The following is a 27,907-nucleotide window of genomic DNA, read 5'->3' on the forward strand; positions in this document are numbered from 1 at the left end:
TGCAGACAATGGTTTTAGAGGTCAGTTTAGGATTATGACAGAAGGAGATAGATTTACAGCAGGTTTGTTGCTGGATTTTTGTTTTGTATGTTTGTTTAATTTTGGTTTGTGCTTTGGGGTTCTTTTTGTTTGTTTCTTTGTTTTTCACGCCAAAGGATATATGAATTAAAATCAGAATTTTATTTGAAGTAAAACATCTTGTCTCACCTAATGTTCTATTATTCTTATACTGGTTTTTTACATACTTCCAATCTTTACTCTTCACCCTTTTGCCAAATATGCCCCCGGTCTTTAATGTCTAGGATATATATAGAGTGACAGAGGCAGTGAGTGGTTGCATTCAATCAGTTTTGAGCAGAGTATCATCAAAAAGCTGAGCTGAGATGGCACTAGTGCATGGAAATACTGTCTTGCTGGAGAATGTACAGCCTGAGCCATACGAATATATGGAAAAAAACTGAGTGGGTTGGCTTGTGACTCAGATGCCAACACACTGCTTTGAACTCAGGATTTTGTTAGGAGCAGTTTTAGAGCATTGCTGCCTGTTGAATGGATTATAAAGTACACTGAAGTGATGTCATGAAGATGTACATGCTTAAGATGATGCACTTTTGCAGTTTATGTATTTTTGGGATACAAACCCAAGGGTTTAGCTCAACCGAAACAGCACCAGCGGTGCTATGATGAAGCCTCCTGTGCTCCCACTACCTCAGCAGATGCCGCCGGGAGCGCGTCCCTCTGTCGGACTGTAGGAACACAGCAGCGTCCTCTACAGCCACAGCAGCCTCTCCACAGGGAAAACCCTCGCTGAAACTCGGCACGTACGAAACCACTGGAACGTGGATGCTGAAAACATCATCCGCGGTTCCTCTGACCCTGCCTGCAGGAGGCTGCCAGTGCAGCACGTGGTGGGCTAGCAGCACCCTGGTGTTCAAGGGGCTCATTTCTGGGGAAGGTAACGCCCCTGCGGTCAGTAGTAGTACCACTGCTGGCGTGGTACTACTCACACTTGGTGTTATGAGCCTGCTCCTGATCCAAATCTTTAGAGATTTAAAAACACATTTCTTATTCTTCTTACTTACCTTGCTTCTGGGCTTTCAGACCACGTTCCATTCACAGATTTGAGCCCTTTCACTACGAGAAGTCTGCACTTTTGTTTGTTTGTTTCTAAATGCATTCTTTACATTAAACGGAAGCTGAGATTCTCAACTACAGCTTCTTGACTTCATCTACATCAGATAAAGAAAAGCACAAACCACTGTGAAACTTGCAATAAAATTGTAAGAGGTACCAGCCCTTCACACACACAAATGATTAAAGCTCAGGAACACATCCTCAGCTCACACAATTACCATGCGTCTCTCTCACCTGAGCTCAGTACTGGCTGGTACCTCAGCCAGTTACAAGCACACAAGACTCACAAAGTAGCAAAAATTCCAAACTGAGAATGTTCTCATCTTTTGTATTTTTATTACATTCATTTTCGTTACATTTATTCCCTCCCTGGATAAAGAAGGAAAGTCACCACACCCTTTGCTCTCTGGATGCTGGAGATCTGCAGCAACATGACTGCAGTAGTTCTCTCATCCTCAGCATCTCACTACAGTGCCCCCCCCCCCCCCCCCCCCAAAACTACCTCATGCTTTATGTTAAATCAAACACCAACACGGGACACACAGCTACAACCTGAAAGGCCTCTCTACGGATGAATGGCACACACAGCAGTGGCCCTGCAGACAGGGCACAAGCGTGCAGCATAAGGAAAGCACTGGACACATGACAGCATGCTCAAAGTAGAGGATGATATTCAGAGAAGCTATACCCAAGTTCATGGCACCTTGGCTCTTCTTATGCTTCTTTCACATCTGCATTTAATTGTTTGACCCTTGAGGTGAGCTGGCACCTGGCAGCCACTTTGGCTGAGCATCTGAATAGATGAGGAAGCCTGTGAAGGTGATGTACTTGCCGTGGTTGCTGTAGGCACCATAGCCATCGTGCTGATGGCTGTAGAGCCAAACGGTGTCCCCGTATTGCAGAGGCAGCATGATGCTCTGGCTCTGCATCTCCCGCCTCTTGGAGTGGTTGTCGTCATAGATCATGGCTTGCACCTCATTGTGGTTCTTCATCAGTTTCACTGACATAGTCTTAAAGGGCATTTTGCCAATGGTGAAGGAGAAATAGTATGCACCAGGTATACGGCACGTGAAGACGCCAGTGGAGGAATTGAAATCTTTTCCAATATTCACAAACTCTGTATCAAATGTGATTGGCTCGTGCTGGGTTTGCTTCTCATCTGTCCCCAGGAGACTTTGTGAGCGGGCAACAGAAAACGCAGAGCGAGGGTCTTGTACCCTCTTTGGCTGGTCAGACAACACGTGTCGCTGTGAAGCTTCATTCTGCTCTCTGGGAAGTTGATGAATTGTGTGAGGGTGTGGCCCGAGCTCTTGAGAGTCAAGAGCATTCTGGAAGAAGGCAGAAGTGTCTGGATAGATCAGGTAGCCATTGAAAGTTGTATAGGGCCCCACATTGCTGTAAAGAGCGTACTTGGGATCTCCATGTAAACGCAGCCACACTGTGTCCCCGTAGTCAAGCTGCAGCATGGCACTCTGGCTGGCCACCTTGCGTTCCTTGCGGTGATGTTCGTCATACACGATTACTTGCACCTCATTCTTGTTTCTCATCAGCATGACAGATAAGTTTTTCTTTGGGTATTTCCCAACAGTGAAGGAGAAGTAGTAGGCTCCCGGGATCCGACAGCGAAACAATCCAGTCTTGGGGTCAAAATCATTGCCAATATTCACATACACTTTGTCAAAGGTGATCACCATCTCAGAGCTCCCTTCCATGCTGCTGGTCCTGGCCACAGAGAATGCAGAGCGAAATTCAGTACTGGTGTCTGCTGGGAAACCATCTGCAGGAAGAAAAATCATGCAGCAAAGGACGCCAAAGATGATCTGAATGTTCAGTGTCATCATTGTATCTGGAAGAAAAAAGAAGCATATTTTAGCAGGAATAGCATTAATTTACAGCTCACAAATGAGTTGAAATCCAGACCTGAACATTGCTAAACAAACATGAAGATCAATGTCCAAATACTGAGAAATTTCCAGTGTGCTCTCTGAGCAGTGTATGGGACCACACCGTAGTTCAGATCCCAGCCCCACTTTTATATCTTCCATGTTTCTCATACTGCAGAGGGATCTCAGAGCCTGCTGGGGATTTGCCAGAGCTCCCTTTTGTTGTGCCTTTTTTTATTCATAAGACCAAGGATGAAACAAAGCCCTACACAAACCCTGTATTATACAAATGAGACACAGCTGGAGGGCAGGGAGAAGAGGACATATGCTCTAGAGATTCCCATGCAGATGCCATTGCCTTGCAGTGCTGTAGTTGTTAAACAGGATGTGGAAGCTGGAAGCCAAGTAAGCTGTTAGATCCCATTATTCCAGCATGAATCTGTGAAAAGTATAAAGAAATATGAAGAAGAAGGAATGTTTAGGGAAGAAAGACAATGGAGAAAATTTCTGACATGATAAAAGCAAAATGGTAAGTAAAAGGGAAGTCTCCTTAAGTGTATAATTTCTGAGAGAGAACTGACATACCAAAAATGGGTAAACAACTCCCTAAATGGATAACGGACTAGACATAAAAACTTCTTTGACCCCTAAAAAAGTTAGGAGCTAATAGGATTTTCTGCTAATTTTTTTTTTTTTTGGACTGAGGCCAAAAATTATCTATTAATGCTTTCAGGCTGGAAACAAAACTGCCAGTCATTCCAGTGAGAAGCTTCTCTTTCTGTCACCTCTTAGTGCTTATTAAAATATCATTCAGGCTAGGAGGCAACTGCCTGGTTTGCAGTCTGCTCCATCTGTCACCCCAAAACTGGTGCCTTGCCAGCCTGCAAACAATGAATTCACAGACCAGCAGAACAGAAGCAAAACATGCGACTCATTGGGGGGGAAGGGTTGAAGACAAATCCTGCATTAAAAAGGATAAAGGGGTAAATATTTGAATCATCTGAGATGGCCTAGTAATAGAAGTAAAGCAGACAGAATGCACATAGACTGTGAGGTGACAATGGGATCCTGCTTTGGCAAGATGTGATACCTAGAATCACTTACTGGAAGGAATTCAACTTGAACCCTGCTCTTTCACACTTGAGAATAAAACTGAGATCTGAGGTGCAGCTTTAATACATAAGAACGCAAGAATAAATTAGATTCCTAATTACATGAAAATGGCACACTAGCAAAGACTAAAAGAAATATCCATCCATGTCCCAATTTTACCTTAGATCACTTCTCTCATAGACATCTGTAGCAGGGCTCTCAGCCTTGTAAGTTTGTCAGTGAAGGGCTGAGCAAGGAGAGTTTGCTGTTCAGTGGAGCAAGGACGGGCTGCTGATCAGTGATAACACTGAGCAAGGATAACACTGCTGTTCTTAGTGCTGAAGAATGCTGAGACCAGCTTGACCAAACTCTCACCACCGCCACCACGAGGACACGCAAGACTGAGGCTCCCTGACTGAGGCTGGGAGCAGCAAGGATGTGGAGGTCCTGATTTGGAAGTCAAAGAGAAGGAACTAAAAAGCTGCCAACACATTTTTCAGCAGAGAGTGTATTTTGCTGAGTAAGCCTGAGAACACGTCATCTAAAAAATGCCTATTTTGAATGCATATTAAAGTCAATCACTTTAAAAGGCCAGCTTCACTTTTGCACAGCAAAGATTTCTAGCATACCTCCCTAAGGTGTGTGAAGATCCTTCCCTTCAGTGGGGACACTCCTCAAGGTTATTCCTTGAGGGTGAGCAACAGAAATTTTCCCAGTTGTTGGTGTGGGTAAGTAACATCAATCCCTGCTTAACAATTATTCTGCTACCTTGAATATAATTGCTTTAATATAATTGCTTCAAAAACAGTGCATTAAATCAGTAGTAATAGTGATCCATACTGTGTAGTAAATAATTCTGATTAAGTTTTTGCCCCTAATCATTATTGCAATAAATTAAAATAAATATTTAATTTTATTTTTAGAAATATATCTGGCTTGCCATTCTTTATTTTGCAGAATGAAGTTCTATAAAAGCTCACCTATGTAGCTGTTTAGATATAAACCATTGACTAAGTCTGGGGCTAATATTGTATCCAGCTGTACCTCAGCTCCTCTCTCAGAAAGAATTTAGAAAGTAAGGGAGTCCTTTCTGTACCTTGTGGCTTCTGTTCGTGAAGGGAGGGCTTCGCTAATCAACTTTGTCTGAAGCTCCCATTCTGCCTGCGACATCTCAGAATTTTTCCTCCATGTCTCTAAATTCAGAATGTTTTTCCTCACCTAGCCTGCTCCTTCAGGCCTCCATGGGCTGCACTGAAGGTTCCTGAGAGAGCTGAGTGATGTCAATTTGAGGCCACTCTATACCATCTTTGAAAGGCGATGGAGATCAGAGGAAGTCCCTGGTGACTGGAGATAGGCAAATGTGGCATCCATCTTCAGAAAAGACAAGTGACACTACCTGCAAAACTACAGGGGGGTCGACCAGTTAGCCCCTCACTTTGGTGCCTGGGAAAATAATGGAATATTATTCTTAGAATACATTTCTAGCCAAAGGACATGCAATTTAGCCCATGTTATTTAATTGAGCATAGACTAATCAAACTGACTGCCGTCTTGTGGGAAGAGATCAGTGGATGTCATCTGCATTTTAGCAAGGCTTTTGTTTCAGTCTTCCAGAGCATTCCACTATCCAAATTGTGATGTTAGATAAGTGGACTGCTAGAAAAGTGAAAAACTGGATTATCAGGCTTGAGAAGTAGTGTTAATGTTTAATTTCAGATGTCCTCTTCAATATTATTTATCAATGTCCTGAGAAGCAGAAAGAATGCCCACTGATCAAGATTGCAGATGACACCAAAAAAGATGGTTGACCAATATACTTGGGTGCACAACTGCTATTCAGAGAGGCTCAGATAGACTGGTGGGATGGACTGAAAAGAAATTCAGTGGCAATAAATGCAAAATACTGTACCTGGATGGACTAACCTGTGTGTTGGTACAGACTGGCAACTGACTGGTTGGAAGCCTGTCTGAAAAGGATCTGAAAAGGATCTAGGGCTGCAGGAGAACAGTAATTTGTACCTGAGACAGTGCTGTGCCCTGCAGGTACTCTGAGGTGCAGAACAGAGCACAGCCAGGAACCACAGACTGATTATTCCTCTTCAGTTGGCACTTGAGTGACTCCAGAAGAGAGCAGCCAAGATGGCTGAGGTCTGAAGTACCTGCCCAACAAGGAGAGGCTGATGGAACTGGGCTTATTTAACATGGAAAAGAGAAAATTTTGGGGGGTTCTAGTAGAAGGCTTCCAGTGCCTTTAGTGGCTCCAGACAGTGCGAGGTACTGCACTGATAAGCATGGTGGAAGAATAACAGACAATGGTCATTAAATCCAAAGGGGAAGACTCAGACCAGATATAAGCAAAATAATTCCATGATGAGGCAACTAAGAATGTAACAGTTTGCCCAAAAAGATTATGAGATCTCCATCCTTGGAAGTTTCAAACAAGACTGGATTAAGCTGTGAGCAACTCAGCCTGCACTCAGTGTTGGCCCTGCTTTCAGCAGGAATTTGGACTGGAGACTTCCTAAGTCATGATTCCTGATCCTGTAACTTAATCCCATAGCTACTATTTCTTGCATTTAAAATTCACTCCCTGATAACCCTAGCTGTGGCACTTACATGGAATTAACCAGCTAACAGCAGGTCTAACAGACAGATTATTTTCCATCCAGCAAATTGAAGCATATTCAATGAAACAATTAATCCATACCTAAGTGTCACACATCTGCTTCCACGCTGTCTTTATTTTTCCTTACTTTGTAGTTTGTGTGTTTCTCAGGGCAGCGACTGTCTCTCTTCCCATGTCTGTACAGCATTTGGCTACTGCTGCCATTTAAACAATACTAGTAGACCCCAATATCCCATCAAGAACTAAATCCCAGACTGTCACACTTGTGAGCCCAGCTGCTGGTTCAGCAGTATTATTTTTGCAATGCTACATCTAGCATGGCAGGCTCATTTCAGCTTCCAGCTTGGAAAACCAAGCCCTAAAGGCAAACTTATAAGGGCTGTTAGATGTTCCAGATTCATACTCAATTCATTGTTATTCCAGTGATCACCATGGTGTGGCTGCATGGAGAAGCAGGTTGACTGTGACATGGCTGCGTGCTCTTGAGACAACAAATTACAGGAAAGGATTTGGCATTTGCATTTTTAGTAACAGGTCTGCTTCTCTGAAATTATGCCTGTGTCCCAGACCTTGTTCAGCATATCCAGGGGTCAGTGGGGATACTGAAAGCGTATCACTGCTGGCCAAAAATCACAGAAAGACAAAACAGAACAAGTATAATAAAGTGTGTAGTGAATCTGACCTTATGAGCCTTCAAATGACCACTATCCTTGTTTCTGTTTGAAAGCTAATTTTTCTGTAATAAGGTAACTTATTAAATGTTGCATCTCTCAGTACAGTTGCAAAGACCCTCTGCTGCTGCTGTCCCTTATTTATCAGCTCTTTCCAAAGCAAGTCATTTAAATAAGGCAGTTAATTATGCTGTGCTTCCATTAGCAAGTTGTTTCCTTGACAGCTCCCACTCACCACTTTCAGCACTATTTAGGTTCTTTTAAAAATAATGTGGAAAGTATCTAATAACTGCCTCTCAAACTAAATCAGTCTAAGAATAATTTGCCAATCATTAGGAAGACACATCCAGCTAAAGGGGTTCTACAAACAGAGGCAACTCGTGACAGCTTTTGGACTTGAGTATTGTCATAGTAATTCTGAAAGATAAAGCTGCCAAAATGCCCTGTTCCTCCCCCCAAAACTGTTTATGATGCCCAAGTCTCTTTTACTGGTATGGTTTTCTTCTGGCAGGGAAGAGATAGCACCAGGGATGTGAAGCTGGCTGTGGACACTGTGGCATCAGCCCTGAGTTCATGCTGTGATCAAAATTTTAAAACTGAAGAGTGAAGTGAAAGACCCAGGCTAGAGATGGAAAATGGGTCTTCAGCATGTGGCATCTGTGTTATTCTCATTACATTTACACACAAATCAGGGCCCTTTGTCCCCTACGCTGCCATTCCTTATTGTCCCAACCCCACAGAAGCGTGGAAGAAGCTAAGCAGACCCAAGGGATAAACTTGGTAGGCTGCTGCTTTTACTTTAGGCAGTACAAGCAGGGACAGCGGCCAACAGAGAAGTTAAGAAACAAATTTTGGAATAGGAGGCACAAAACACATAAAGCAGCTAAACAATCCTCAAGGACACTGGCATTAAATTAGTGACCTGAAAAGAAGGGGCTAAAGTGGTACTGACTCACGTAGTAGAACAAGAGCTGCAAAACTTTCTTGAAAAGAAAGTCATAATTCACCATTTGCATGACCCAGGAAATTTTAATAGCTTTGAGTTTGCTGGAGGTGATTTTTCTGTCCTGGAACAGAAAAGACAATTAGTTTTACTCTTCTATTGAGACACATGGATTTACAAAAGGACATTCAACAATAGAAAGGTCACCCCATTTCTACACTTGCAGGACAGACCTACTTGTGAAACCCACAAGGGTTTTCTTTTTATTCCAAAATATTAATTATCCAGATTCCCTAGTTCTACCTTATGCAAGAGTCCTTTAATTTCAGTGGGAGTTTTGCCAGGAATATCTCTGAAGAATGAGATATGAAACAAAATTGAAGCAGTAGAATTGGATCAGCTGTTACTAAAAGGTTTTTTAAATCCTGTAAGCTGCAAGAGCAAAGCCCTGTTCTCCCTAGCTCTCACCCTAATATTTAAGGACAGCTGCAAACGTTTCAATTATTAGAATCAGTGAAAGCCTGTGTAATGAACATCCTTCTTGGACTATAGTTAGTGAGATTTCTTTTCCCAAGATGCCACATACTGTCTGTTCCACTCATCCAACACAGATTAAGAGCATCAGATAATGATGCAAATGTATCAGTTCTTCCAACATCAAAGACAAATTAATTGTAGCACATCCTCAAAAGCAAAATCTGTATAAGAGTACACGAGTAACAAAGTCAGGGATTCACTAATGGCTCTGGCCTTTCTCGACTTTTGATGAATGTGGGGTTTTTTTAATTCTGGCACAATCCTGGGAGGTAAAACACAGTCTGAAGCATTCAGGATGCCTTTTGGAAACTATATGTCATGGCTTGAATGACAGACATGTATGGCATTAATATAGAATGTTTTCCTGAGTCAAGGGAGAGTCCTTTAACATAATAAACCAGCTTCTGTGTACTCAAAAATCTGTGGAGAGGCAAAAATTATTTTCAAGTGCCTCAACTCCAGCCATACTCAGGAAAAGGAAATGGAAAGACTTTTTTGGTGGAAGCCACTACTGTTACCCTGCATATCAGGATATGATGAAACCTGCTATTTCAGCTGGAGTCCTAACAACTCTGGTTAAGCTAAAATGATGTTATGTGAAATGATGTAAATTCACTGACCAAAATGAAAATGTGATAGTTCTGGCATTAAGATTTTTCTTCTTTAACATCATTTAAGAAAATCTGTCATACACATTTGAAGTGCCAGGGTGATACACTGCATCTGCCTTTTTGGCTACAATTACATTTTAAAATATATTAATTTAGACAAAATGGTGTTTTAGTAGAGAAGATGGCTGAATAAATCCTAGAGGGGGAGCAAGGAGTTATTCCAGAAAACTAATGCTTTAAGATATAATAATTTTTAACATCCTTTTCTAAATGAGCACATTACACAAGTCCAACTCTCCACCATGTACACACTACTCAAGAAAACAGGACTAAAACTTCAAAGCAAAGAAACATACTCTGACACTGGCCAGAAGTGGAAGAACAGAAAACACTGCTAGAACATTTGAGTTTAAACTGTAGTTCATAAAACGTGTTGAATACTGTAAAGTTGTTTGGCGCATGCAGTTAAACCAGCAGTTCATAAGCAATCATTGAAATTATACTAGCAATAAACAGTAAAAAAAACCCCTAGCCATTGGTGGGAGGGAGTTCAGTGACAAACAGCTTCTGTGAAAGCAGAGGCCAGAGGGGACTGGAAACCACATCTTGAGAAAACCAAAAGTCTGTTGCTGTGGAGTGTTTATTTAACACTGCTACCTTTAGACATAAAACACTGAGACCATTTCAACAGCTGGAATTTTCACATGGATCCCACTACAGTTACAGTAGTGCCAAAGTTAAACCATCTATTTTCTCAGCCCCAATCATAATTTCTTTTTTTAACCTGGTTTGTGTGTGCATTTTTTTTTCTTGCTGTGGACAAGAGATGCTGAGACTGTGCAAGAAGGTGATATTGGAACATTTCATCTCTCCAAGCAGGAATCATACTGCTGCACCAGGAGGCAGATTACACTGGCATAAAGGATTAACAAAGAGTCTGGGCTGGAATACCAGGAGGTATTTTGATAGGCAAAAGAAAGTATCTGACACTTTGGCAGAGAATACCATAAAGATCTCAGTTAAGAGAGTGAGAGAGGAAGGCCCCAAAGGCAGACTGCACACTGCAATCAAGTTCTAGAGAGAGAGGACTCAGAGAACTCAGAGGATGGAGAAGAGGGCAATTTCCTTGTTCCAGGTGGCTGGGCTAGAATCCATGTAGCAGGAGGACTTTCCCACAAAAGTCCTGGGTGTTTTTGCCTGTGAAGGTAAAACCATAAGAAGAGAAAGGACACTGCCAGAAACTGTACCAGCAACAGACCTCCTGGGATGACTGACACTTTATGAAAAAGAATGCTGAGTACAAGCAATTCAGGCTATTCCAATGTGAAATTAGACTTTAAAAATGAGCAAGACTTATTTACAGGGTTTTTATTTTAAGCTTCTCACCTGGCTTAAGATACTTAAAATGAATATGATGGATGTGGATATTAAAGATGTTTGCGTGAGTTCAGAGGAGGGTTACAAAGATAACCAGAGAGCTGGAGCACCTCTTCTATGAAGATTGGCTGAGAGAGTTGGATTTGTTTAGTTTAGAGAAGAGAAGGCCTCGGGGTGACCTTACTGCAGCCTGTTAGTACCTAAAGGGCTACAAGAAAGCAGAAGATAGACTTGTCACAAGGGCATGTAGCGATAGGACAAGGGGGAATGGCTTTAAACTGAAAGAGGGGAGGTTTAGATTAGATATTTAGAAAAATATCTTTCCTGTGATGGTTGTTAAGCACTGGAACAGGATGCCCAGAGAGTTGTAGATGTCTCATCCCTGGAAGTGTTCAAGGCCAGGCTGGATGGGGCTTGGAGCAACCTGGTCTAGTGGAAGGTGTCCCTGCCCATGACGGGGAGGGTTGGAACTAAATGATCTCTAAGGTCCCTTCCAACCCAAACCATTACCTGATTCTATCAAATAATATGGTTTTATTTCATCATTTGACAGAACTGAAATGAACAAGCAAGACCCAGTTAGTAGCACAGCAGTGCTAAAGGAGAAGGTGAAGAGGAAGGCAATGACTATACAAATGAGAGATTCTTAAGAGGCAATGAGGAAGAAAACTTTACCAAAGTGTTTACCAAATACTTTTCTAGGTTGGAGACAAAAACTGGGAACCTAAGTAAAATGCAGATGGGTTCAGCATCCCAGACTACTGCTGTAATTTTTCTCTTTTAGTAAGAGTTTGTACTGGAAAAAGAGAAGTAATTTTCCCCAATAATGTAAGAAGCATGGGGACTTTAAAGGGTTCATAAAGTCCCTTTAAAGTGCCTCCTGTTTGGACAGCCCCACTGATCACAAGCTTATTAAGGCTTTCCTGAATTGGCAGGGTAGTTCAAATCCTTAGGGACATTAAAAAAAAAATAATCTCTGCTTGAAACTCATTTGTGTAAACTGAGCTGTGAGCGACAAAGTGGAAACACTAGGTAGGCAGAATGACACTGGAATCGGTACTCTGGAATCAACTTGAATTCTAGCCCCTTTATTCTTTCTGTTTTATTGTTACACATCACAGCTTTTTCTAGCAGTTTTTCTACACTACTTCCTTACAGTGAAGTAAGGTTTAGCTCTCAGGAAAATCTTCACTCCCTCTGCTAACAAATGAAAGTCCAGCAACAGTTCAGAGAACATCAGTAGGTGTTTAGTATAGGTAAGTAAACCTACAGGATAGGCAGATATTTGAATTTTTTTGAACCACACTTTCTTCTGTGGACCTAAGCAACAGTTTGCTTCAGTGCAGCTGAATTAATATTTTCATCTTCCACTCACGCTCACCAGAAGAGGAGGTTCCTGGGCTATTCTTCCAGGGCTATTGCTGTATTTGTCAATTTTCTTTAAATCCTTAGTTGTAACAAATACTTAGAGATATCAAGTAAAGGTCATCAAGATGAGAGTAAATATTCCAGTTAAACACAGACTGTACAGGCTTTCCTTCCTGTTCCCCGTTGCCTTCCACTTTTATTCACATTCCCAGTCATCCAGCAGCACATAATGGCACCTTCAGTTGGGCAAAATCTTGCAGTGATTCTTTCATGTTCTTCTCATTTCCTCACTAAGAATGAAAACAACTGTTAATAGTAGGTTTATTTGTCTAGGAACTAACAGGAACCTGTGGGACCTGAGCCCCACAAAGACACAGCAAATAGAAAGCAATTGCCATTACAGGAATTTTGTGTTACACCTTCCTGTTGAAGACTGTTGTCCTGGAAATTGTCATGATATTACAAGAGATACTGGAACCTGTGGTGTGCTCTCAAGGCTTCTTCATTGTCCTCTCTGTAATGACTTTTTGTCCTCGGTTTTCCTTCTGTGAGTTTGTGCTCCTGCACTTTGTATCGGCGAATATATGATTTTAATTTAGTTGCAATGCAAGATCCTAATCAAACAAAACCAAGTTTTAGATTTTTCTTTTCTGTTTTCTTTTATAGCTGCATAGCCACACCTTCTCTCTCTTTCTCACTTCAGTGGGCAAATGATCATAATTTTTTCCTGGAACTCTGCACCTGCAGAAGTTGTTTTCAAACCCTTCCCCCACTCACTGGAATGTTGTCCTCCAGTCATTTCTCTAAGACCTGCCACATCACCCACCTCAGTGAAAGCTAGAGGGAATATGCTGGTTCTTGCTGGTTAATCATCAAACCTCAAGTTAGGGTAAAACTGTGAAGTTCAGCAGTGGTCGGTCCCCTATGGGAATTCATGGATAGCTGAGTGCCAGCTGGGATTACATGCCATGACAACAAAAACCATTTTTGTTTCATCATTATGTCTGAAGTCACTGTCTGCTATGAGCTGATTTAGCAGTACAAAAATTTTCACAAGGTGGGTAAATCTGGTCTCCATCCTGACAACCTACAGCAAACAGAAAACTGTCAGACAGGATGAGATTAGTTTTCCTTTTTTTGATAAATCAACTTGCAATGCTATGTTTTATACTGACTACTGCTTTCTGACAGTAGGCTTTGCAAATGTATCTGAAAAAACTCTCAATGTACTGGGGCATTTTCCTACAGGAATGCTGCTTCCTTGCAAGTTTTTTAGCGTGTCCTGACAGGTAAGTCAGGAAAACATGCTGTCTTTTAATATCAGTCACCACATTCAGCCAAAACCCCACATTCATTTCTTTTCATGCTCTGCTCTTTCATTACTGTAAAGAAACTCAGAGAACACTGAATTGCACTGCAGTGCTGCTCTACACTGTCAACATGTGGCAACATCTCAATTTGGAAATTCACTGAGCTCTAGTGAAGAAGGTGATAAAAGGCATTAAGATCCATTTCTCTCTCATCTCTGCTCAGGCACTTTCATTTCTGCCATTCCTCCTACTGGGTCAGGACACAGTTCTGAATGAAAACTCTTGAGTGGGGAAAAAGAGGTGTCCATACATGCTAATATTTTTTCTGGTCCCATTCTCCAACTGTCCAACTGGATCATAGAACAATAGAATGATTTGGATTGCAAGAGAACTTAAAGATCACCTAGTTCCAACCCTCTTCCATGGGGAGGAACACCTTCCACTAGACCAGGTTGCTCAGAGTCCCATCCAACCTGGCCTTGAGCACTTCCAAGGATGGACATGCACAACGTGTCTGGGCAAACTGTTCCACTGCTTCAACACCCTCACAAGAAAGAATTTCTTTCTATTATCCATGATAATCCTATTGCTTTTGTGTCTACCCAGTGAATTGGTAGACAGATCAAGAAACAATCATTGAAAGAATAATCACTGCCTGGGGCTACCCCCATTTTTGTCACCAGACAGTTGAGACCCCTTGTGATAGAGATTTCCCCTGGTATGTAACAGGTCTTGATGAAGTTCTAGATGAACACTGAAATTCTCCAATACATATAGTGACCTATAGTGACAATTAAAAGCAGCAAAGTAAATCAGCAGGGTTAGTAATTGTCATGCTTATTAATACTGACACTTCACAACCAGCAATGTGTAGTTCCCCATTTTCAGTCTTAACTGCCAAATCCCTTGGGACAAGACCTCTCTGAGGAAGATCTATAGACAACTGGAACCTGAGCTCTTTCAATTTTTTAGCCATTTTACTAGCAATTATTTCTCAGAAGGCTATAGCTGTTGCAAATGAGACAACCCAAAGCTGTGAATTGACATTTGATATCTTCAGGAAAACCACAGTTTCTGATTCCACTTTTAAAACATTTAGTATATTTTGGTCCATTGATTTAATCAGCTTGTCATCTTTTTCAACAGGGAACTGTGAATTTCCTCCCCAACACCCTGCATAAGTCAAGTTTTCACTTCACAAGTTTTTGAACCTGGACTTTTCTGTGACAATCTGACCGAGGTGCTGCCGCCTACAAGACAGAATCCATGTCCCTGGATAGAGGGACAGAGAAAAGCATTCCCGAACGATGCCCTCAATACAAACTACCTTTACAGGGTTTTTCCAGTATCTGCTTTCTAGCTTTATATTGCTTCCAGTATTTAAAAAGCATCAGTTGTCTCATCATGGCAGCAGAAATGCTTGTGTGACTATTTCAGTAAAACTGTCTGCACTGGGGAGCTGCTGGTAAAAGGCTTTGGCATTGCCCTCAAAAAGCACTTCTGGTCACTGCTGTTCACTGATCAGCTCCTCATTCACAGGGAGGAAGTGCTCAGTGCCTGTCAAGTGCTCACAGATTCCAGGCTCATCTCTGTGACCAGCCAGGTTCCTCCCAGGCAAAATTGCCTTTGACAGCTTGAAGCTGATGCCTCTGATTTTGCTCATAGGGAAAGAATTTTGTTAAAACACTGAAATAACAACTGCAGCAATGCATTGGCAGGTTTAACCTGACTTTTAGACTCTAGTTGGACATAATATAAAGAAAATGAAGGATATGGCTGCTCTGAACCTGGCTATGCAGATGCTTAATTTAAAGCAAGCTTGGATATCATTACTTTGCATTAAATACACAGCTGATACTGAAAGAAGGGCCATTTGCAACAGCCTACACAACTTCCTTACAGCCACACTGAGAAATTCCAGTCATACACCCTAAACCCAAACATTCATATTCAGTTCATGTTTCAAGACAGTGCTTCCTCTATTCAAATTCTTTCAGTCCCCTACCTTCCTTGTAGCTACTTCTGTCTAACACCTCTCCTTTTCAAGATAATTATCAACATTTTCCACCGGGAGAAACATTTACCATCTGCAGAACTCCCTCCAGCATGTTTGGTATTTTTCTGCACAGCCTGTCTCAGATTTCCTCATAAGTTTCCTGGAGAATAACCCCTTCACCTTGTTGTCTCCTCCTAATAGTAAAAATAGGATTTTTTTTTTTACATTAGCTATATTTGCTTTATCTCCTTCCAGAACTACCTTGTTCCAAAGCTAAATTTCCTTTAGCACTGGATCACAGTAAGCCTCCTTTTGGATACCCTTTCTGTCTCTCAAATAAAGACTGTTTCATACACTTGTCTGAGAAGTAAAGACAGTAAAAGCAAGGACGGGAAGAGGAATGATGAAATAAACTCAGGCAAAGCAGTATAAGCTGATGTCAAGCACTGCTCAGTCCTTGGGTGGAAGGGATGTGAATTCACTTTGAAATATCTGGGGCATCAAGTGACTGGCTTTCTAAGCATATAATTATTTTTCCCAAGGTGGTCCAGCAGTAATGGAAGATGGGGGGGGAAGGGGAAAATCCATCACAGCTTATATAGTGTCACAGTTTGTGCTCATGTGTCCCAGAGTAAATAACAAATCAGGGTTTCCATCAATTTATGGATAATTCCAGTGTAAGATTATTTAAATGACAAGAGATTATTATGCTAATATGTTCACTGAGCAACAGCTCCACAAAAACAGGCTACCAAAAAGAGCAGCCTAACTTCATTTGCTCCTTGTCTTGTCCATTCAACACAGATTCTTTCCAGCAGGTGATTTGCAGCCCTTCAGTCCGAGAGAGTACCTGTTTTCACAGAAAAAATTCCCTATTGCCTGCTTGCTGTAAAAACACTTCCACTGCTGCCAGTCTCTAAGAGCTTTTCTTTTTGTCTGAGTGAAAAAGTCTAAAGCCTGAGGAGAGAGAAAAATCCCTCTCCCTTTAGAGGATTAAAATATTATTTGGTTGGACTCAGAATGTGTTCTATTCAGGATCTTATGTACAACCCACCACTTCAGCATCCCAAAGTGTTGATCATTGCTCTCTTTTTTCTTTCTACCTGTCTCCTCACAGAGATCCAGGATTTTTCACCATGCACAGGGGACTGTCTGTTCCATTTATATTAAACAATATATGTTAAACCATGAGTACTACAGGACCTAGATTTTCTCTCCCTGGATAAATGCTTAAAAATATAAATCATAGGACTATGATTTATTTTATTCCTATTCTGAATTCCATTATTATATTTCATTTTACCTCTAAAAACCATTTTTGCACTACAGCCTTTCATTCAAGGCATAAAACACTAGAGGAGTTTGTATTGTCAGCTCAGGTAATTTTACTAACTGCTAATCTTAATTAGTTTTTCTTCTTCCATAGCATTGTTTTCAGCATTCATAAACTCAATCAAGCATTTGCTCCTGGGAAATCAGAATGTTCACTTCCTTCCCCTTTCTTTTAAAAAAAGTGAGACCTCTTCTAACTGTCTTCTAGAAAGTTCTTACTTTTCTTTCAGGCTCTTTTCAGAAAGAGCTGGTCTATGGTCTTGGTGCTGTGCTACCCCTGGATATCATACAAACATCAGAACAGAGCCAGCAGACTTCTTTTATTTCATTCACATGAAATGATCATGAAATGATCTACAAATGCTAGAAGAATGGTCTAGAGGAGAACTTAAGACACTGAACAGTCCAAGGTGCTTTCCCCTTATAGGATCACTAGTCTTATTTGATTCTTCACAGATGATTGTCTAACCTGTTCTTAAAATGTCTCCAGAACTTCCCTGTATCAAATATCCAACTGTTTTTATTATCCTAGTCCTAGAAAATTATTCTTCTAGTTTAAAATAATCTTACTTTCTACTGCTTCTCGCTTTCTGCTCCATCCACCAGGAGCCTGAAGAAAAGATCATTCCCCTCTCTATTTTTTATCTGAAGACTGTTATATTCCCCTGTCAAATTTCTGGTCTAAAAATTACAGTTATTTCAAATCATCTTGCAGGTCACATTTTTCTGACCTGCACTGAGTCCTACCGCCTTCCTCTGGACTCCCTCTGATTGAATTGCACCTGTCTCAAAGTGCAACAACCAACACTTTGCACAGCCCCCAAGCTGAGCCTTTGGCCTCAGAGCAAAAGGATTGCTTCATGTCTTCCAGACTTCCATGTCTTTTACATATCCTAGCAAGATGTTTGCCTTTATTTGCAACAGCATGACATTGACTCATATTCAGCTTGTGATCTATCATAACATATTCTTTTCTGTGGAGTTGCAACCTAGTCATTTACTTCTGCCTTGTGCTTATGTAGTTGGTAATTTCTGCCTTATTGTAGTACCTTGTATTTATCCCTACTGAATTTAATTCGGGTCTTTTCCCAGAAGGTCTCCCAATTTATTAGAAAAATTTTGAATTCTAGTATTTTCCTCCTGCATATTTCAAGTGTCACAGTTCTGTGTCTCTGGAAAATGTGATATACCCACTCCTTATATTACCATCCAGGTCCTCAAAGCAAACACTGAATAAAAGCAGGTCCAGGTCACCCCAATGCAGCTGCTGAGTCAGTGTTAAGCAGCTTGTGGCCTCTCTGAAGGACTGGCACATACTAAAAGCATACATATTATGAGCTCTGAATCTTCTGATATTTAAAGAAGATCTGCCTATTCAGATAATCATGTTTACCCAGTTTATAGCCTCCTTTCCCTGCTATGTTCCATGCCTCACCAAAACAAATATTTGCATTAATGTGCTAACTGTAGTCAGGAATCTCAACTTTTACATTAAAAATACCCAAGACCCAAATGAAATCTCTCACTTTTGTTCTACAAATAGCCTTTAATATGTAAACTGAACAGAAGCCAATTCTGTTAGAACCCGCTGGGACACTGACAAAATAATTGGGAAAGATGTGACCATTTCTCTTCATAGATTTAGGAGTATGATAGAAATGGCCTAATTTATTATATTCACTGTAGTTGCAACAGCAGCATACGCTTCAAGGGCAGCACCAAGGCAGCTGGTTGATTTCAATGGATTGAACATTTCCTTTGCATCTGCTTTTGACCAATGACTGCAGGATCTTTTCCTCGGAGCTGAAACGCCAGCCATGACAGTCACAAGCAGGCACATTGCAGACAGTGAGCCTTTGTGTGCATTGGAATAAAGATGATCTGGTATTCCTCCTGACAACAGAGGCTTAACTCTCTCGTCTAGCCTGACTCTTATTCCAATAGTCATTACCACAGTGTCCCCAAATTCCTTAACCCAATATGGACAGTTTTCCTGGCAGCGTGGCACAGCAGAAAACGTGCATGGTGCAAATTAACCAGCTGGAGGGTAAAGAGGGAGAAATAGGGCTTTATAAATTTTCCCTGTTTCCCAGTGGGGCCCTAGTAATCAATTATTAGCCCCTGGAGTAGTCACTTACTGCTTGCTCTGTGATCATCTGATTCTGGCAGTGTTACCTCTGCTGGAAACCTCCGACCTTTGATTAGATGCAGCAGGAATTCCTTCTTTGTTCTCTAACCTGTCTGGAGGAAACATGCAACTAGAAAGAAGCTTTACAGGGACAAGAACCCAGGGGTAGACTTGGTATTCAAAGACCACCAGCAGCACAGCACTTGTGTAGTGCTGACTTAATTCATTTGAACATTTATCTCATTTCCTTATCTAGAAGAGGGTCAAAGCAAGAGGTAGAGAAAATCTGAAAGGAAAAATGAAGTCCTGACTTTACTTCTGATTGGACTGGATGGCCAACTGGATCCATACTAAATTTCTGAGTGCCAAACAAGAAGTAAGAGGCTTTTAATTTCTACTGGGTGAAAATCAGAGCCAGTATTTCAAATATTGTTAGATGAAGTATCAAATTGCCAAGCCTTAATGTGTCTTCCGAGACAGTACAAAGAACCTCACCCCTATGGATTAGTCAGTAATCTGTAATTCAGTGAAAAATTGTTTCCTTAACTAGGTACCTTGGAGTAGAATGCATGCTTCACACTTTGGTGATTTAAAAAGGTAGCTGCATGGAAGAGTTCAGGGGTAAAACCCACCAAGTCCTAACATCTGATCTCAGATGCTGATAACAAAGCCATAGACTTCAGCATCTGTAATACTATAGCAATTTAAACCCTATTTTTTTCTCTATTCTTTTGCCTGAAAGTCAATGCAGAGATGAGTATCTCATTTCTCAGCTGAAAATATTATATTCTCAGAGGCACTCACCCCCTTGGAAATCTCCTGTCACTGCCAATATCAATTCATTTCAATGCTTTCTGCCTATAACTAACCATAAGAATGGGTGAAATTCACAATGACAGTGATCACTCAGAGGCTCACTGCCTGTCCATTTTCTGCTAGCACTGGCCTCTTTTTCTTTTGGTCTTTGTATTACAGGGTGCTCTGCACAGAAGGTTCAAACTATTTGTCTCTTTACACCTTTAACATATCATTTTTCTCTGTGTGCCTGTGTTCATCTAGGTTACTTTACACAAAAGGTTATAGGTTATTTTATACAAGTCTTCCAAGAGCTGGTGATGAACAGGCAGCATTGTTGCTCTTCCGAAATACACCTTTTATTAAAATGGAGACTATAAAAGCTATCATGCACTACATGACTACGGGTCACAGGATAATTATCCTGTTTTATCACAAGTATAGGCGCTGCCATTGTGGGCCCACCCAGCCTTCTGTATCTGGAAAATATGAATAGTTCACAGTTTATGAATGGAGAGCACAGCACAATGGATAGATGATTACACAAGTAAAATATAAATAACAACAACATCACAGCTATAACACAAATAACAACAAACAGGGTTCCGAGTTTTGGCGCCAAATCTCAGGTTCCAATGTGCACTTTATTTCTGCATCTGTTTCTTCACCTACAAACCAGCAAATGTCTATAACAACAACAAATTGTCAGATTTAAACCAATTCTATATTGAAGCCATAGGTTCTCCATTAATGGCAACCAAATGCTCTTTGAAGGCATTGCTTCTTTCAGATGGAAAATACAAAACTCATGTGTAGAGCCTAGTCCATGAGCCATTCAGCACTTTGAATTATAGCTTTTTAGGTGGAAACAGAAGGAATGCACAGGGTAATGCTGCTCTATTGGGAATCCTCATTCTTCCTTGATATACTTCCTAGTGCTACAAATTAACCCTTAAAAATGGCTAGACAAGGAAACAGCTGCCATACGCCAAGACAGGATTGCAGCCTCACTGGTGTGTTTCAAACTCTTGTTACACATCGTGTCCCTGGAGAAGAGAAACTGCAGAAGGTTGCAATAGCATCAGAAACTCGACTCATTCAGAATGTGCATAAACGGAAGGGTCACAATGCTGCCTTCTAGTCAGCCAGCAGTGCAGAAACTCACCAGTGTCTAATGGAAACATCATCTGGAAATACTGACCTACTTCCCTGGGAGCTTTTACAGAGTGGGTTGAGGAGAAGACAGTGGGATGGCCAAATACACAGTGGATTACATTGTATTATCTAACAGAAAATCGTACATTACAGACTCAGTTGTACATGCTACTCTTGGAAAAATCCTCAGGACTTTGTTCCACCGAGAAACCAGAGATCCATGCAAGATTAATGCTATTTAGCACCTGAGAAACTGTCCCTGTGGGAATTTGCCAGGATGCTCTTCGCGATGGCGAGTCCCTAGGAGGTTTTCCTACCTAGTCTCCATGACAAGTGGGGCCAAAATTTTATACCCTTTCCCACATAAACTCTACAACCATTTAATATTGGGGATGGTAGGTGTGAGGGAGGGTAACTCGGGCATTTCCCGCTATTGTCCAGCCGCTCGGTGGGAACGAAGGGAGTGCAGCCCGCCCGGGCGCCCGCCCGCCCGCGCCCTGCCCGCCGCCCCGAGGGCCGGGCGCTGGGACACCGCAGGGTGCCCCGAGCGCTGCCCCTCTTCTCCAGGACCGCGGCCAGAGCCCCGACGGTCCCTCCGCTCCGCACCGGCGGCGACCCCTCGGGAGCCACCGGGGCCAGGCCCGCCCGCGGCCCCGCTCCCATCGCCCCTGTCCGAGCGGGGGATCCCATCTCAATGCCCGGCCCTGCAGGTGCAGCCCGGCCCCAGCGGCGGCGGCTCCCCCGGCACGGTACCTGCTGCGCCCCGTGGCGGCGGCTCCGGGCGGCGGGCTCTGAGCGCGGTGCGGAGCGCGGTGCGGAGCGGGGCCGCGGCGCTGCCTGCGCACTGACAGCTCGGGAGCCGCGGCGGCGGCGGGGGCCGGGGCTGGGAGGGGGGCTCGGGCACCCGGGGCTCCGGCGCCGAATCAGTGACGGGAGGAGGGCCCGGGGGCGGGCGGGAGCGGGGAAGGGGAGGGGGCGGCGGGGCGAGGGGCTCGGAGCCCCCGTCACCGCCGCAGCTCGGGCGGCCTCCGGGAGGCGCCGGCGCCCGCGGGCGCTGCGGGCCGGGGAGGCGTGTGAGCGCCGCACGGACAGGGGTGACCGGGCGATGCGGCGCTGTGACACGGCCGGGCCGGGCTCCCCGCTGCCTTCCCGGGAGGAGAGGGCGCTGGGGACGGGAGCCGCGGGATGATGCCCTTCATTCAGCACAGCGGCGGCTGAGCGAGGCGGGCGAGCTCCCCGCGCCGCTCCCCGCCCGGGGCACAGGGCAGCGGGGTGGCAGCGGCCGGACCGCCGTGGGGCGGCAGCGCAGCGCCCTCCGGTCCCGGGCTGAGCCAGCCGGGACGGGACTCCCACCCCGGCCGGGCTCGGTCAGGCGATGAGGGAGAGGAAACAGCCTTAGCTAGACCAAAGGATGTGACTGGGGGAAGCGACAGGCTTTTGGCTACCAAGATCATGTCCATGTCTGACCTTCTGCTCTGAGATCTCTGTGAGTCCCAAAGCATGTCTATAGACTAGCTGTGTTATTTGGTTTATCAAAAGCTTGTATCTTTCTCTAGAAAGCTTGGCTTGCCTAAGATCGTCACCTAACAACAAAAAGGCTACTACTTGTTCCTTTGAAGGCTGGCATTGATTTTTGCTGACAGCAAAATAGTAGGCTTTTCACATTCCTGATCGGAGTTGAAGAGCAAATTTGGGGTTTTGTAAAGCATGTTTATTATTAACCCTGTAAAATCTAATGTTGACTTCCAAAAAGAAGATTTAAAGATGTGGATGTTATAAAATGTTCTGGCTCTCCAACACTAAAGGTCTTTTACCCTTCAACACCCACTTGCTATGGAAGGATTTTAAATGCCAGTGTACTCACTCAGAGTACAGATGGGGCACCGAGTAATGTTTCCCCTTGTGGGTTGTCCAGCCGTTGTTACCCTGTGCTGGCATGCCCTGCTATCCAATCTCCATCTCCATTTACCCCCTTGTGGCAGACACCAGGACTTTCTCCTGTTACAGCAACAGACAGGTTTGAATCACGTAAGACATGTACCAGTCACAAGGCTGATTCTTACAACAGACAGAGAATGGAGAAAAAAGAAAACAAAAAAGATTTCTTCTGAGAGGAAGAGGACTGACAGATGGAATGACCAGAAAGTAATTTACTCTTTGGGGGGAGGATGCAATTTATGGCATAACAAGAACTTCCTACCGCTTGTCTAACGTGGTGTGCATATCATATTAAATACCTGCCGCCCTGCAAATCCTCCCTAGCTCTGTACCCACCAGGTGCTGCATTGTCCCCATGTTATATCTTTTTCCTTCCCTCCTACAGAGTGAAACAAAGGCGTTGATGACAGGCAGAATGAGACATGAGAGAATTAGAGACTAACCCTCATGTGGGTCTGGTAACAGCTGTCAGCTGAGCAGAGTATATCCTGGATGGGCTCACATCCAGCTGGTACTGCTGGCTAAACATATTTTGTGCTCTCTTAACAGCTTCTTTACACATTTCAAAGGACAGATTACTCAACACTCAATTCACTGCTTCTGGAGGAATGAATGGACCACTGACTCCCAGGATATGAGAATGCTCATCTTGGACATAAACTAGACAAATGTATTCCATTTAATCATCTAGCAATGATAGCAGTGATGAGTAATTATCAACAGTATGATAAACTATCCTTCTAAATATCTCTGTTGCCACTGGGGTCAAAGTGATTGAGTACTAAGATACTACAGTATTATAAAATAGGCATATATTTTGCATTATTCTGTGTAGTCTAGATGAGCTGTGCTCTGTTCTGCCTCTGCCAGACAGTCTTTCTTTCTCTGTGGGGCAATGCTAGTACATGCCTCCTGTGCCCCAGCTGAGGAGAGGCAGAGGGCTGAGAAGACAACTGTGCTTCCATCCAGTAGCAGCTAGTGGATTTAATACATCTCCTTGGAAAAGTGCTAAAACAGAGCAGAGCTGCCTTATCTGTGGGTTCGCAGGAAAGAGGCAGGAGAAGGTGGAGGTTTTGTGGGGGGAAAGGAATACACTTCCCAAAAGCAGAGAGCAGAAAAAGAGCTTCTAGTCCCACCTCATACTGTTGCCTTCACTGCAGTTGATAGTCCTCCCCACAAGGACATGAAGCCCCATGGGTGCATTGGAATACTTTTTCCATGTTAGTATTCTGAAAGTTCTCTTGGCATAACTCATTAATAAATGGCAGCCTTGAAAGTATAAGAATCAGTGTTAAAGCTCAAGACTGTGGAAGAGGATGCTTATATTTTTTTAAAATGAACTGATTTCAGTCACTTGTACTCATTCACTCCTATTTCACACATTCACTCATAGTCACAAGCACCAAGATATGTATGTGTGGTCTGCTCATTCATGGCTCTGTGTGTATGGGTGTGTGTGACACAGAGGACAGGGGGCAAAGCTCCTGAGTCCTTGGGATGCCTTTTAGGTTCGTCTTGATCAGGTGTAACAAACCATAATTTTGACAAGCTATTTTATGACCCCTGGGAGTCAAGATGTCATGGCATGACTATGACCTCAGTTTTGCATTTTTCATCCTCCCTAATTCTTAGGCAAGGTTGTTGACCATCATCTTTGTTTTCTCATTCTGGATATCTTTATTGCTGCCTTCCTGTTGAGAGAAAAGGGATGGGCCATGTTTGATGTGACTGTATCAGAGCACAGACCTTCTGGTCTTGATGTATACATATTCCTTATTACCTGCTTTATTGTTTGCTTGTACCCTTGTTAAAAAATATATGCCGTATTTTTAAGCCTCGATCTTTATTGTATCACTATAAAGATACACAATATCAGAGTAAGTAGTGATTCAAACAAGCCTAAGGATTAAAAGAATACCTTAAGAATATATATAAAAACTCACTAATGTGTAAACCAATTTATAGTGGGACAGTGTAAGGCTGAAAGAAATAAACCTCTGTGGTTCATGTGTCAAAAATCCTGCATTAGGCTGCTGCTGTTTACTTATTTATTACAAATCTGGAAATGGAATGATCAGGTCGTAGCAGATGTTATCGCTTGACTTATAGTGGAGTCTCTCAACAGCAAAGGACACAATTAATGACTATCATGGGTGAATAACTAAAATGATTTTTTTTGAGACCCCATCTGCAAATACTGTTCTTGGAAATGAAGGGATTTGGTGAGCTTTGTTTTGGTTTGTTTCTTTTCATGCCCTGGGTTTCTATGATTCTGAATAGCCTCCTTAAGAGTGATACATGTGCCATTTCCCTTAGAAGAATTTAAAGCTTGAGCCTTGAGGGTCATTGATCATATCAAGTGTCTGGAGTGTGTTGTAATGGCAGAAAACCAAGTGTAGAGAAATTTTGTGTTGAAATTAGGAGTATCTCCATCTAGAAAGGTAGATCAGAGGGCAGCTATGATCAGGTCTCTAGAGGAGCAGTTTTGTGCCACGTGCATGAATGAGGAGGGAACAACAGCTGTGGTCAGTGCTGGGTGTGCTGTGTTTTCCTTTTCTTGCCAGTTGAAAGAGATGCTGGGTGCATGTGGTGCATGCCAGCAGAAATGCAGCATAAGTTATGTTCATGTGATTGAAATGCAATTCTGTGTACAGTGAGAGCATATTAATATTTCTTGAAAGACTACTTTGGGAGGCACTGGCAGGAGCTACAGAGAAAACAGCACCAGGAAAATGTAGAAAACCTTTGTGACTGACTGGAAAAAAAAATCTGGTAAACACTCAACTTACTGAATAGGTATTAGACTCCCAGCAAGACACCTACTGAGGAGCTTGTCTGGCAATATGTAACAGAAAAATTCAGGAGATATCTGATGGAAGTTCTTGCAAGAAGGTGAGCAGTAGCTGTTGGTGACTCCATGAAAAAAAAAGGACAGATGAAGCCAACAGCACAGTGATAACAGGGCAGAATGCTGCAATTTTGATGCACATGACAGACACAAATGCTGATCTTTCCACCAGAGAAGCAGCCAGGCACACAAAAAATTGACAATAAAGGAATGTAGAAAAATATATTTTGAATTCAGTGTATGGAACACTGAAGGTGTCAAAGAATTTAGAGAAGTATTTCACTTGTTTGTCTCCTAGATTCTGAGAAGAAAAATAATAAACAACAATAATAAAGTACAATTCTTGATGATAAAGAGAATTTTGATGTAACTGACAACATAGGAATTCCAGAATGTTGCTGGTTCACATAACCTCTCTGGGAAGGAATGTGTGGTATAATTTCATGAAACTTAAAGTCCTGACAAGCATTTCACAATGACCAAACATGAAAAGAATGTCAAAATTCTCCTGGAAGAAACAAAGTGTTTTCCTTTATGTTTGAGGAAGCTGGCATGTGTCAGAGAGATGTACAACTCTGAATTCCACTGGGACACCTGCAGACACATATTCAGGTCTTGTATAAACTCAACAAGAGATCGCCTGTCACCACAATCAAATCTATCTCACCCAGTTAGGAGAAACAAGCAAGCAAGCAAACAGACAAAAAGAAACCCAAACAAAAATAACTTTAAAACAGTTTGCCTAACAACAAGTTAGTTCCTATCCAACTACCAAAGAAGAAAACCATCTTTACGGTATAGGCTTTCCTCTTTTCTCATGCAGTCTTTGTCCTTTTTCCTTACAAATATTCTGGAAAATTTAGTCCTTTCACATATCACTAGGATACAAGTTAAATATCATAACCAAGACCTTAATGTCTATATTCAATAATACCGATCCAGTATCAGCTTCTAAAGATGAAGATCAGTTAGCATATGCAAGCAGGAAACCTTAACAATACCATTGTAATTGGATCCATTCACAATCCCAAATAAATTCCTAAAATTTGTAGATGGTAGCTACACAAGCAGAGAAGCAATTATTTCCTTAATGCATAAATACTTTAGCTAAAATGGTATCCACTGACAGCTAAGTTCAAAGTTTTTTTAGTGTTAATAAAATTTGCCTATTAAAACTGAGTGATTTTTTTACAAAACTATCTTTCATATCCAAATGAGGACAAGATAATTCTCTATTTTAGGCCAATAATAAAACCATTTTGAAATCTTCCTTTCCACAGTGTGTACCTATATCTATGTATCTCTGGTTTTCCTCCACGTCCCTTAAATTAAATTCTGAATTATGTGGGCATTTACCCAAAACAGCTAAAATTACTTTTCATCTCTGAGCTGTGTTCCTAAAAAACTGAATATTAAACCCTCATCTTTACTCTAAGAGACTAATCAGAACATGTGTCAAAGAAGCTGAGAAAAATCTTTACAGGGTTGATCAATGTTTTCAGTAACTAAGTTCTTCAATGTTTCAATTTGAAAATGTGCATCTTCTCAGAAATCCAACATATTCCTCATTTCTATGTGTGTCTGAGTTTTCACATTTTTAAAATTTTGTAAATTGACACATTTTTATTGCTATCAGGCATTCTTGGGATTTAGGAACTCTCCTTATTAGCTGAAATTATAGAACAAACACCTTGCCAAGCTGTTTTTACCAATAACCACATGCTTGGAAATTCTGAGCCTCTGTGAATATAACTGAACAAATGTAAACAGCAGTGGTATGAGTGGTAACCCCTAAACTTCTGCATTTTTTTCTCGCCCCTTTAATTGTGTTGTTAAATGTTTCTGAATGAGTACATAGATCACCATGTAGTAAATCCACTTTAGAAAATGGATATATCTGAAAAATAGTTTAAGAAGAAAAGAAAATGCAATTCATCACCTGGATGAGGTTCCTGGTCCTGTTCATTGCACCTTTCCACAAACAATTGCCCTGGCATCTGTCAGAAATTGGACATGGGCAAGGACAGCCTAAGGCAGTAGAAGAAATGTGTGTCAACCAGCATCCTCAAGCACATACACAGCCTGCTGCAAACACTGTGTTGGGTTTCTTCACAGGGCTTATATAAACCTGGCTGTGCTCAGGTAGTTCCTTCAACTGTCTTA

The 27,907-nt window shown here is 42.2% G+C and overlaps 1 protein-coding gene across 1 annotated transcript; it reads right to left on the reverse strand.

Moving 5' to 3' along the window:
• Positions 1 to 1,647: 1,647 nt before the first annotated feature.
• Positions 1,648 to 21,888, reverse strand: C1QTNF4 (C1q and TNF related 4). Its single transcript, XM_084207106.1, has 2 exons — positions 21,712 to 21,888; positions 1,648 to 2,980 (listed from the first exon to the last, which is right to left on the reverse strand). The coding sequence occupies exon 2, from the start codon at positions 2,973 to 2,975 to the stop codon at positions 1,872 to 1,874; it is 1,104 nt and encodes a 367-aa protein (XP_084063232.1). The 5' UTR covers positions 2,976 to 2,980; positions 21,712 to 21,888; the 3' UTR covers positions 1,648 to 1,871.
• Between the last annotated feature and the right edge of the window lie 6,019 nt (positions 21,889 to 27,907).

This window comes from Fringilla coelebs (assembly GCF_963513975.1).
Source record: "Fringilla coelebs genome assembly, chromosome: 6".
Taxonomy (NCBI): domain Eukaryota; kingdom Metazoa; phylum Chordata; class Aves; order Passeriformes; family Fringillidae; genus Fringilla; species Fringilla coelebs.